The 13,907-nt window shown below is 33.1% G+C and overlaps 1 protein-coding gene across 2 annotated transcripts in view; it reads right to left on the minus strand.

Annotated features, from left to right (window-relative positions):
- Window positions 1-13,907, minus strand: part of LOC130902002 (organic cation transporter protein-like) — a 55,783-nt gene that overhangs the window by 1,786 nt on the left and 40,090 nt on the right. For both annotated transcript variants that reach the window (XM_057813783.1, XM_057813784.1), the window contains exons 3-5: window positions 10,639-10,773; window positions 5,657-5,826; window positions 1,821-2,411 (exon numbers count right to left, since the gene is read on the minus strand). In XM_057813783.1, the coding sequence (XP_057669766.1) occupies window positions 1,821-2,411; window positions 5,657-5,826; window positions 10,639-10,773 (896 nt within the window). The remainder of the gene's footprint in view (window positions 1-1,820; window positions 2,412-5,656; window positions 5,827-10,638; window positions 10,774-13,907) is intronic.

The raw sequence follows: 13,907 nt of genomic DNA on the forward strand, positions 1-13,907 counted from the left end.
GAGGTAATCTAGATTTTTCGATTGACTTCTTAGTTTCTACATTACAAAGACTTTTTCATGATGTTAATCATCCAAATGGGGTGGATAGATCTATTTACTACTAACAAGTCGGAGTTCACCGCATTTTGTACGTACAGTTAGAAATTATTTAAACGAGGTTTTTCCCAATAGGAAGATTGTAAGATGTGGAACGATCGAATGGTCAGCTAGATCTCCCGATTTGACTCCTCTCGATTACTTCTTATGGGCTTATATTTCATATTTTGACGTATATTTCAATAGACCAGACAATATTGATGATTTAGAAGTTAAAATAACAGAAGAAATTAACAAAATAACCCCTGAGGTCATACAAAATGTTGTACATACGAGAATTCCAAAATCACCTCGGCTATTGTCAAGAAGTGAATGGTGATCAATTTGAACATTCAATTTAATTGTAAATTACATTGAAAAATACATTCTAAATATTATGGAACATTATTATTTTCATTCTACGTAAATTTTTGTGAAACTATCAAAATTTTACATCTTAAAAATTAATTTTCTGTGTTATGATTGCACCAGATTCAAAAAAACTTCATATTGCTGAACAGGGGACTAAAATCTCTTTCCAACAAGGTGCTACACCCTTTCTCATTTAAAATTTTCTAGTGGTTGCTTATAATCTAATATATAAAATTCTCGTGTCGCGGTATTTGCAATTGAACTCATCCGAAACGGCTTGACCGATTCTTATGAATATTTGTGAGTAGGTAGGTCTTAGAATCGAACATCTATTTTTCATCCCCCTAAACGTTAAGGATAGTCTATCTGTAGATTTTATTTTTATTTTTTAGATAAAATTTTTATTTTTTTATAATACGGCATTAAAAAATACATATAACCCTACATTTTCAACCATTTACGATTTTTTTTTTGTTAATTATAAACTTTAATTTTTTGGCAAGATTTTAATTTTTTTGCCATGACTTAGAATAAAAAATATTATATTACTTTGAATTTTTCACCCCTCTACGATCAACCCCTCTTTTTCCATTGCGATTTTTGTATTTTATCCACAGATCCGCAATACGATTGCAAGATGGCAATGGAATATAATAATTATAGTACTAAAAATTCTTATTCATAATTTTAATTTCCTTTTTGTATCGATCGTAGCAGTGACTGTTATACGTATCATTTTGATTTTTCTGTGCAGATTTCATATTAATTTTACTCTCATAGTAAATTTATCATTAATTTATCAATAATTATTGATTAATAACTGAAAAAACAGTTTTTACTCTCATGTAAATAAACACGTGTTGTGAGCTCCCGCTAACAACGGCCATTATCGTACCTGTACATATTGTACTTAACATTTTTTGCAAATAGTTTCAAATCAAAGCAGTGTACGTTTTTAATAAATATACGTGTTCTATAATTGTGAAAGGCAAGACAAATAATAAGCAAACGAATACAATATTGAGTCACTGTTTCTCACAAATAAGTATTTTAACTTTATAGGTTATATGTACATTCAGCAATGCCAGCAAGATTTAAAGGGATCAATTTGAGTCGTCGAACAATTAAATATCATGCATATAAGAGCAGGAACATCAGGCGAACAAAACAATGCAGACGTGCGTTTGAGCCTGTTTAAGTTTGTTTTCCCATAATATATAATAACGCTAAAATTGAATTTATTCCATACAAATAGACTGCATTGTATATTTAAACATTAAAAAGCAATTTTAGTACTAGAAGAAACATATATTCATATTAATTTTCATTTAAATGTTTTTATGAATTATATCAGAGGAATACACACTACTTACCCATTACGAATATAGCTATACCAGTGATGATATTAGCTACGAGTAAAGTTTTTTTTCTTCCCCAAGCTTTAGTAGCGTAACAAGCGAAAATTGAACTAGGGACTTGAATAATGGCCGATATTGCTACGTTAATAAAAATATTTCCTCCAAGTTGACCAATGAATTGAGATACTCCAAAGAAACAAAATCCGCACACGAACCAGTTAAATCCGACAGCTATCGTATACATTCTCATAATAGGTGTTCGAACCAAATCCAAAATGTTTCCTTTATGAATTTCGTTGCGACCGACGTTCTTGTGAGCTAAATATTGGTTAACGTTTCGTCCGATATTTTCGGTAGGTAATTTGTTCCATTTGGCTGCTTTTGTTAATGTTGTAATTGCAATATTTTCTTTTCCAACAGCTAATTGCCACCTTGGAGATTCGGGAAGTAACCAATAATAAGATATTAAAAGTAGCGATGGTGCTGATATAATTATTTGGAAATTCCTCCAATCCCTCACGTAATAACTGAACAATGGCATTAAAAGATGACCGCAGTTAAAAGGTATTTGGTACAAGATGCCCAGAACTGTCCTCCATTCGGTACCTAAAAAGGAAATGTAAATCGAAGATTATTATATTATCTTGTTAATATAGACATAAAAATACTTTGAATAACAGAGCTACAACCCTGACTCATTTATAAATAGAAATTATTTATTATTACATCACATTGTAAACAATATACACTAGGGCTAGAAAATGTTAAGCCTGAACCTGTAGGGAGCAACGTATGGTGATTGAACACTTGCGTTTTAAAAAGTTGGCCTTAACACAGAGCTTTAGTGGAAACATTAGGGAAATCTGCAGTTTCATATGGCAAAGTGTGATGGTGTCTTCACTCTAAATGAGGTAAAAAATCGAACAGGTAGGTTGAACACCCACAGCCGCTACCTCACACGAATATGTTAGAAAAGTCGATGATCATGTGTTACAAAATAATGTGGTACTTACTGTGTAAATGTCTGCACGATGGGTACTAGGAATTTTAACAGATCTACACAAGCTAACACGAAATACTTGAACAATTGTTTTTAATACAGTATAAACAAGTCTAAGGACATGATGAGTCATGTCAAATCAATCAATATGATGTAGAGACCAAAATGCAGAGTGAGGAGTGGAAGCATTGAGGCTTCAAGTTGAAACCTTTAACAGTGAAGATCACGCTAACAGTACTTCTGGATGCTAAATGCGATCGGAAGTGGACGATTTCTCACTTCTTCAGTGTTGTGCTCTCCATTTACCACAGATAAAAAGGATCCAAAGTAACGATAGATCCTCTCATCTACATTGAGAGTCTGTACAAGACACAATAATATAATACAGAGTGAGTCATAGGGAACATTACATACTTGTAGGATATCATTAGGTTAATAAAAAGTGTCAACTCCTCTTGTTTATTAATTTACAGGGTAATTTGTGAAATTGACCATAAATTTTGATTGGCTATAGTGATTATAGAACTGATTTGATTTTTAAAAATTTTTCATTATGCAGCTACCATCAAGCATTTGATTGATATTAGTTAAAGTTAGGAATTCAATTACATCTTTACTGTCACTTCCTATTATATCTAAGGTTAAAGTAAATTGTTTTTCAATTTTGAATTTTTAGAAAAAAATCGCATATGGGCATTATTTTCGATAAATAATAAATTAGATTGATTGAAAAGTCAAAAGTCATGTATGTGTCAATGTGTGTTGATTGTAAATGATTAAAATTTTTTGTCGTATCAACTGTATCAAATAAAAATAACGAGCAACTCTAACTTTAAAATTAGCTTATTAAGACGTTAAAGAACAATTTTAACAATTTTTTTTTCAATCAATAAATTAATCGAGCCAAATTAAGGGTTTGTTGATATTTTATACCAATTGTCATTACCAACCGTTATATATCAAATGGATTACCCTGCATATTTTTCACTTTTCGAAATCCTTAAGAAATACTTATTATTTATTTTTCATCTGATGTTTCTTATACATAAATGCCATAATTTCTGAGTTATATTTACATTTGCGTTATCTACGCCTAAGTAAAAATAATACATTTAGGTGGATATGGAAATTATTATTGTTGAGGTTTATTAAAAATCACAATGGATAGTTTATCTTAAAAAGAACGAATTGATATTTTAGTGATATTAGGTTATGATTATAGGCGTAGAAGTCAACAAAAAACGTATAATATTTTTAATAATTTATATCCTAACCGAAATCCTATAACAAGATCTAATGTCAGTAAATTAGTAAACAAGTTTAACGAAACTGATTCAGTAAAAGTGCTTCAACTGAAAACAAAGCTTTAGATGTATGTGTCAAGATAGACGACGATTCGCACTTGAGCACTAGACAAATATCCAGAAAACTTGATATTTCGCAAACATCCATTATAAAAAATTTACGTGATAATAAATTCTATCCATACAAAGTAACGTTGGTTCAAGAGTTGTCTGATGGTTTTAATAGACGTGAAGAGTTTGCAGACCTAATATTGGAAAAATGGTAAAATCAAAACTATGCAATTATTTTAAGGGTAACTTAAATGGTCAGGCGTATTTAGATTTATTGGAAAATACTATTATACCTGAGTTAGTTCGGATATTTCCAAATCCAAATAAGTATTTTCGTTTACATTTAAAACAAAACTTCATTATTAGAAATTTTCACACAATTCCCACCTCATGCGTGTGTGCTAAGGCAGTACCTAAATAATGTGTTTCCCAGAAGATGGATCGGAAGGCGTGGTTTTATCGAATGGCCCCCGCGATCACCCGACATGAATCCTTTAGACTATTTCCTGTAGGGTCACATAAAAACCATCGTTTATAAAACAAAACCTGCCAATTTTCAGGAATTAAAAGATAGGATTACCACAGAGATTAGGAGAATTGAGCAGTCAGGGATGTTGCAAAATGTATTGAAAAGTCTTAAAAATCGCATGGCTTGTTGTATTGAAGTAAATGGACAACATTTTGAGCATGTGCTGTAATCGTCTTTATTGTATGTTTTCTAAAATTCGAAATTTTTCTACTTCACAAATTTGTCTTCAGTTATTGAAGGTTTTCTGCGCCATGATTTGGATAAATCTTTTACTGAACCAGTTTCGTTAAACTTGTTTACTAATTCACTGACACTAGACCTTGTTACGAGATTTGTATTAGCACATAAATTATTAAAGAATATTCAAATTGAACGAGTTTTTCCAATCGTGGCCATCTAAATGTACAATATTTATTGTAACTTTGGTGGGGATACTGTAAATGTAGCTATAACTTCGAATTTATGGCATTTAGGTATAGAGAATATTACTTGAAAAATAATCAGTATTTTTATAAATACAAATTATATAGTTCTGAATTGAGGTGAGGTGATAACATACTTAACTTGTTATGTATGCCATTTTAAAAATTTTGATCAGTGATATTAACGCTGAAAAAACAGCAATAATCGACAACGTCCAAGATTTATTCAGTTCAACAGTATTATAGCTAAACTTTTCAACCTAGAATCTATAACGTGTCTCTGTTTTTATATTAAAAAACACCACAAACATAACAAAAACTGTTTTCACAATTGTTTGTAGTTCATGTTTGTGATTACTCGTATATCTAAAAAAACAAATTATCATTAACTTGTACTATTAGATACCCTCGACGAAGTTGCTCTTCTAGGAGTTTAACAATTATAACAAGAATTTTATGGTGGAATTATTGTATAACTCTTAACTCTCTACAATACCGGTTACTTATATTTAAAAAAAAAACATATTATCCAATTTCTTTCTTACCAATAATCTCCATGACAAAAACAAAACTTGTTATCATAGTACCGCCTGTAGCAACAGCAGATAAAAACTTCATGACTAGAAATAAAGAAAACCAGGGAGAAAAAGCAGCACCTAATCCTGCGAATCCTTGCAGGGTTACTGCAAAAACAAGAGGTGATTTTCTACCATACCTAAAAGAGTACATAATTTCTAATAAAAAAATTGTATTACATCGTTCGGCCAAGAAAATATTAAAAGAGTCAAGACTAAATGTGGCTAATGCCTATTTTCTTGATAAAACTTAGAGGTTCGTAATTAAATTGTTCACTACTGTTTCTAGGAAGTAGACGTCTATTTTAATTTCGCCGATGAGTTTATAAAATCAGTTATACATTCAGTGAAAGACCTCTAAATAGTCCCAGAGCTGGCTACAAAAAACAGGGTCGATAAGGTGCGCGCCATTTCAGCTTGTAAACTGGCGGCCCCAACTTAGTACATCACCAAACGCCACTTCCAAATGCAGGAAAACTCATCTGAAAAACCTCCTAACGTGCGCACGTGAAACCTTTTGTAACGTGCGGTTTAAGCCTCAAATAAGAGCGGTGTAATAGTGCAAGAAGTTTTACAGGCCGGAAAACCCTCGTAACGTGGGCGCGCGGAACTTTTATTTAAGGTTTTTGTGGTCTCAGCTAAGAGCAGTGTGATAGCCGCAAGAAGTTTTGCAGGCCGGAAAACCTCCGAAAAAAATTGACAAAAATCGGCGTATATTTGAAATGAAAACTTTTCGTATTCGTCTTTATGGAAAATTATTTTTGAAGTCTCCATTCAAAATATCTGTTTGAGCTACCCGAAATTAACAAAAAATTATCAGAATACGATGAAAATTCGCTGAAATATAATCATTTTTTGTCGCGCGCGTGTTTTTATAGCGCTCACTCATTTTTCACCTACTCGAGCCGCCGCCAACAACGCAAAAAACGAGCTTTTTTAATTCATGTACGGCGCCAATTATCAATTGCTTTTGATGAATTTTTTTTTAAAACTTCTAGGAATAGTTATACTTTTTGCGCTATCACACTGCTCTTAGCTGAGACCCCAAAAACTTTCGATCACTTTTTACGAGGGTTTTACGGCCTTTAAAACGTCTTGCGCTATTACACTGGTCTTATTTGAGGCTTAAACCCCACGTTACAAAAGGTTTCACTCGCGCCCGTTATGAGGTTTTTCAACCAATTTTGTCGTTCGAGAAAACCGGCAGGAATTTTCATATCCGACCTGTGCTGGCCTTAAGAAGTGGTGTTTCTTGATGTACTCAGTTGAGGCCGCCAGTTTACAAGCTGAAATGGTTGCCACCATATCGCCCCTGTCTTAACTCCATTGATCTTTTTTGGGCATCTGTCAAACAATATTTTGCAAATAAAATCACCACGTGTTAGAATAGAAAAATTTGTTCAAAGAATTTTTCACCTTTAGAATGGCAAAGTCACTACCATTGTATAAAGAATACGATAGTAGGTTAACCTTATGAGGATATCATTTGACGAGGTGGACGACACCAATAGATGGCAGTGGAGAATTGGCGTCCACAGCACGTCTTTTCTTATTGTACGTCGTAGCTTGAATTACGTGTTTTCGTAGCTTTGGTTGCCGAATTACCCCAATAACAGATGGCGCCAAAATTATTTAAAATATTATATTCAACCCTTAAGCTGTGTTGTAAAGTTTCTTATTTTGGGTGCCTATAGCAAAGTTGCAATTTGAGTTCATTATTGTATTATGTTCGTTGTGTTATTGTTGAGTTTCGTTGGTTGTGCATTTGGATTATTTTTATATTTGAGAATCTTTGAACTTGGATATATATTTCATTTTTAAGGTAAGTGGATATTATTATAATTAATATACATCACTACTCTCTTAGTTAATATATTCAAATTATAAGAGGCGCTAGATGTATAAATGCTACAGCTTACAATTTCGAAAAAAAAACTGTTTATTCAGCGAACTACTTACTAAAATGTATTCATATACCAAATAATCACTTCTTCTTTTCAATTTTTTACAAATGGCTGGAAATAAGTGTGGACTAAGTAAGAGATCAGATCCTACAATTAAAATGTACCGATTTCCTGTGAACGACTCTACCAGATATCAAAAATGGATCAGACACTCGAGTGAGTTATTCTTAAGACAATTATTTTTCATAAAGGAATAAAAAATAGTGAATGTGAATAAATTACTGTTTACAAATGTTCAATAATAAACATAAGTAGGTATTTAATTATCGTCAAGTAAAAGATAATTCGTCCAATAGTTTTTTCTGATAATGAGTTTATTTGTATTAAGGTCGCATTGCATATTGTACGAGTACAATGATTTACTACAAATTCCAAATGCATTCAATCTTATGAACTTATCAAAAGTACTTGAATCGTACCTAAATTTAAACTTAGAACCCACCTTTATAGTGAAGACAAACAGAATAGAATAAAACATTTTGGAAAATATTTCAAACATAAACACAACTAACCGAATACAAAGGACTGAACTTCAATATTTCACAAAAATTGAAATAGTGTTTTTTGTTATTTTTTTATGTTTATGAACTAAGCATATAATAATAAGGTAGTGTGTCTGTGTGTTTATATTTGGAAATTATCCTGTTAATGAGGCAAAAATTTCACCTGTTCAAATGTATATAGACTTTTTTTTATGCCACATATTATAATATGATTGACAAAATAGTAACAATTAGGGAGAAAATTATAATTTCCTCCATTCTCAAATTATACATGAAAATTATGCTTCTGTTTTATCCAGTATAGAATGTTTGAATGAAATAATATCAAATACTAGTTTTATTTGAATACAAATTTACTATAGACATGTTTCGTGCTTTCACGAGGCAAACATATAGGTTTTTAATGAGGATAAGCTTATTTATTATAATTATCAGTCAATTTAAGCGATATAGCACACTTTTATCTCGAATAACTAACGTCACTAATGATTATTCTTAAATACGTTTTGGAGGTTATTTAATTAAAAAATGTTTAGATCGCTTCAATTGCAAAGATTGTAAAGTCAGTTTAGAAGCTTCTGATGACATAAACAGTGGACAAGAGCTTCTTATATTCTATAAGAATTATTATTTAAATAAGTGTGCATTGAAAACTCCAACAACATTATTGAAAAATTTCACCATGATAGTACTTAATTGAAGAATAAGAAAATTGTTGGAAAAATAGAAAAAATTCTTCCCGAGTAGTATGCAACAATTGCAATCTGTTGTAGTCGTAGGCAATACATTTTCAATTTATTATTGCGATCTCAGATTTTCAAATATTGTATAACTTTTTCAAGTTCAATAAAAACTAGACAAACAAAAAAAATTCAGCATAACTGAACAACCAATATATTTTATATGTTTCTTATGGTATATTCTTTCTTTTTTTTTTCGGTAAATCAATACACAATCTTTTTTATGTCAACGTTTCGGTAGCATTGATCCAGCTACCATAATGAAGAATAATGTTTTATAAAATTGTTGGTCCCTGGCTGACATTAAAGAAAAAATTTGAAAACTAGAACATCAATAATATTATATTATATTTTATTATATATATTATATAAGATGGTTTAAAACTGATGCAAAAAATTGTCGTACATTTTTCAAGGTCCATTCACAGTAGATTATATTTTCGATAAAAGGTGAATATTGAAATATTTGTGTGGATTGTGGTTTGATTTCCAATATTCAAAAGAATAATGAATAACCAATAATAATCAACGTTTTTATTTATAGTAGGTGTTTCAATAGTAAATGTGATTACTTGACCCAAGAATATCTCTAGAGGTCATCGCGAGTAGATTCTACATGTACTACATTTTTGGGGTTTTACAGTCTTCTTAACGGAGATTCATCGTGTAATATGAGTCTACGAGGATGGTCCCAGAAGTACCTGGCCTAATCTAGAGATGGCGGTAGTTGCTCAAACAATACCAATGTATTAGAAAGTATATAATCTATACAGCATATGTTTCAAGTTTCAAGACGCCTTGTTGCTTAGTATTTGTTTGGCAGCCATCAATAGTGAACGTTTTCAGTAAATATGTAAACATGGAAAAAATTGGTCATCATTATGTGATACAATAGTTTTAATTGAAACTGAAATAATAGTTCATAACTTCATACCCGAAACGAAAGAACAATCAAAACAATGGAGCGGAAAGCGAGAACCTCCAAAGAAGGAAAAGACCGTTTTATTTGCAGGCAATGTCATGGCGTAGGTTTCCTGGGATGAGCGTGGGATAATTTACATAAAATATCTTGAAAAAGGAAAAACTATCAACGCCGAGTATTTTGGGAATCTATTGCAACGTTTGAGCGAGAAATCAACTTAAAATGGCCGCATTTGGCTAAAAAGAAAGTGTCGCTTCACCAAGACAATGCACCAGCTCACACATCCGTTATTGGAATGGCCAAAATGAATAAATTAAAGTTTGAATTGTTACCCCCTCGGATTATTTTCTGTTTCCAAACTTAAAACAATTGCTCGGTGGTTAGGTGAAGTTAGCAGTTAATGGCTATTTTGAGGAGCTTGACGATTCTCATTATAAAAAGGGTATCGAACTTATTGAACATCGTTGATAAAAGTTTAAATAAATATATTTTTTTTAAAATTTGTTGTGTTTTCTTTGTTGTGCCAGGTACTTCTGAGACAATCGTAGTAGTACATATTGTATTTAAGTTGTAGCTATTATGGTCTCTGGTTTCATTTAATAATCTTATCAAAAACCAGTGATTGTAATAAATTACCATTAAAAAGGGTGGTTTGAGGAAATTAGCCTAATTTTTGCCATTTCCATTCAAGTTAATTGAATGAACTATAATTCAATGGGCACTAACTACTATCGCTTCTACATGTAATATTGATTGAGTATTACCGATTGATATCAAAAACTCTATATAGAATACAGGAGCATAATATTGACGAAATACTTACTTATCTGACAAACATCCAAATAACATATTTCCAACTAAAATTCCTAGCATCGTCAATGTTTGAATCAAGCTGACAAGGTACGATTTGGAGCATATTAGATCCCATTCCGAGGTTATTGTGTTTGTGAACACGGACCTAAAAATAGAATCATAATTAAATACAACATATCTCAACACTGCACACTCTACAATCGAGATGTGCTCTAAAAATAACGTGAGTTATCCCTCCATGGGATCCATGCCCCTGAAGTATTATAAAACTGTGAGCTGTAATTATCTCTTGATATTGAGGGTTTCGTGATTTCAACAAAATATTCTTTTTCTCTCGCCGGGATGAAAAATTCGCTTTTCGTCCCTGGTGTGCGGAACAAAAGTGGCCTATTCTCTCCCGGGAACATCTTTTCATCCCAGCGAGAGAAAATTCTTTGGGAACATTCACCATCCCTAATCCATCCAGCACTGAAACTTACACGAACTCGCAAGCACGACTTGGAAGAATCTGTTGTGGACTTTATACCACTGGGAGACCGAGACATGCTACTGAAGTTGAATACCTCACATCGTGTCACGAACATCATACAGGCGTACGCTCCAACAAACGATAAAACAGATAACATGAAGACTTCTATGCAAGGCTCCATGAAGGAAGCCATGAAATTAACAAAAAATGATGAAGTTCTTAGATATTTTAACGCAAAAATTGGATCAGGAACCGATGACGGTGACTTTGTTGGAAAATATGGTCTGGGAGAACGAAATACAAGAGGCGACCGACTGGCACAGTTTTGCTCCAAACTAAAACTAAGCATTGAAAATACTTTTTTCACTCCAAACGCGACGTTTATATAATTGGCGTTCACCTGCTGATCGCGACGGACATATTGTAAGAAATCAAATAGATTTCATTCTCATTAAATACGAATATAAAAAATTCATTGAAGCAGTCAAAACCTATCCTGGAACAAACATCAACAGTGATTACAGCCCAGTTATAACCCATTTTTAATGACATGAGACCAGACTTACCCCCAGATCCAGACGAAATCAATTAAATAGGCCACGAAATTACCAAGAAGAAGTTAAACATGAAATTGAAATTCAAAAGAACGGAAGAGCTGTTGCTCCTAACAATATGTACGCGGAAATCTTTGAACTCGCAGCTGCGGAGGACGGGATTGGTCTAAATCTTATTACTACAATATTCAACCGAATGTACAGAGTCAGAAAAATACCCTCAGACTGGCTAAGATCCACTTTTGACACTCTGCCAAAGAAAAACAATGCATCACAATGTGAGAATACCGCATGAATAGTTCCCCCTCCCATGCCATGAAGATATTCTGGTTGATCCTTCGTAAATTGGCTTTAAAAACGGAATGGGAACTTGGGAAGCTCTTTTCTCCTTGAATGTGCTGACTCAGAGATGTAGAGACATGAATGCTGATGTATTTGCATACTTAATTGACATTAAAAAAGGTTTTGACTGGATATCACACTAAAAAATGATCAACCGGCATCGACGCACAAGATCTAAAGATCATAACCGGACTTTACTGGCACCAAACAGCAACAGTCCTCATCAGAAGAGATAGATAAGAAGAGGCGTGCGACAAGGATGTGTATTGTCTCCCATACTGTTTAACATCTACTCTGAGGCAGTATTCAGCGAAGCCCTCGAGAATATAATTACAGGCATAAACATCAATGGAAACAATTTTCGTTACGCAGGTGATACCGTCGTAGTGGCCAGTAGCCTACCAGAACTTCAATCTCTTATGGACGTTATTGTAGAATATAGCGAGGAATTCGGCCTTTATATGAATACGTTCAAGACTAAACTATCTGTATTCTCAAAAATACAAAGAAGCGACACCCTTAGACTCCATGGAGAGACCAATGAACAAGTGACCCAAAACTCGAAATCAGATCAAGAATTGAGCAACCGCGGAAAACTCTGAACAACATGAGGACACTTCTGGCAAACCGCAGCCTCAGCCTGGAACTCCGGACCAGAATGCTTCGGTGTTGCATCTTTCCCGTTCTTCTGTACGGATGCTAAAGTTGAACCACGCAAGCAGCCATAGAGAAGAAAATTGATGCGTTCGAAATGTACGCCTACAGGCTAATGCTGCGGATATCTTAGACAAAATATAAGACAAACATAAAAATCCTACAGCAAATGGGTGAACATAAAGAACTTCTCACGACAATCAAGGAGAGAACGTTGCAGTACCTAAAACATATAATTAAAGACGAGCGATATGAGATTATCTGCCTGAAATAGATGGGAAGATCGAAGAAAAACGGTTGGTCGACTGTAGAAAACATTCATGGCTGAAAGACTTGCGCAGATGGCTCGGTTTCTCGTGCAACAATAGCCATTTTGATCGCTAACCACCAAAGTGAGACGGCGTCGTAAGAAGAAGAATAGCAAATAGGTAACTTATAAATCTTATGATCCGGCTATGTAAACGGGGCTTTTGACCATGCGAAACCTTTTTCTATTGTTCTGTACAGCTTATGATTATAAAAGATCAATAATAGCCCGTAATAACATTTAAAATGAACATTTTAAATTATACTCCATTCAGAAAGAGTGTAGAGTGATAAATCAATCCCCCTCCTGGCCACCATAGCCGTAGTCACATTTAAGAACAATTTATTATTTTATTTTATCAAACCTTAGCAAATGAATCTAACATTTATTTTCTAAGAAATTTATTGCATCAAGTTCAAATTTCCAACTATGTTTACTTTTCGGCCAAAACAATTCCTTTGGGGTATTTTAAGAAAGGAATAATGTTGATAGGTAAATATTTCACGCCCTTTATAGTATATACCTATACCAAACAGGTTACTTTGAAAACGATTTGTAAAATGTTTTCTGGGAAAAATGATAAATAGGTACATTTTGGGTAATAAAAGATTAAAATATGAGGTATACTTAATTGGTTATTGACAAGTTTCAGTTTAAGAAAAAGTCCTATAGAAGAAAATTCCCAATACACAATTGCATTTCTAGCACAGTGTTTGGCTCAGAAACGTTTACAAAACTTTAGTAAATATTCAATATATCGACCTTTGAAAACTATACTCCAATACATAGAGTGAAAACGTTTGAATTCTCTGTTAACGAGAAAGCCATCTAACAAGTATGTGTTCGAAGATGACAGGTCTAGGAAAACCAACGGTTTACAAACTTCTTAAGGAAAGGAAAACAAGTTGATGTTTAAGTGGTCCAAAGTATCGGTCAGGAAGGCGAAAGGTTTA

This window comes from Diorhabda carinulata, chromosome X, assembly GCF_026250575.1.
Source record: "Diorhabda carinulata isolate Delta chromosome X, icDioCari1.1, whole genome shotgun sequence".
Classification (NCBI taxonomy): Eukaryota; Metazoa; Arthropoda; class Insecta; order Coleoptera; family Chrysomelidae; genus Diorhabda; species Diorhabda carinulata.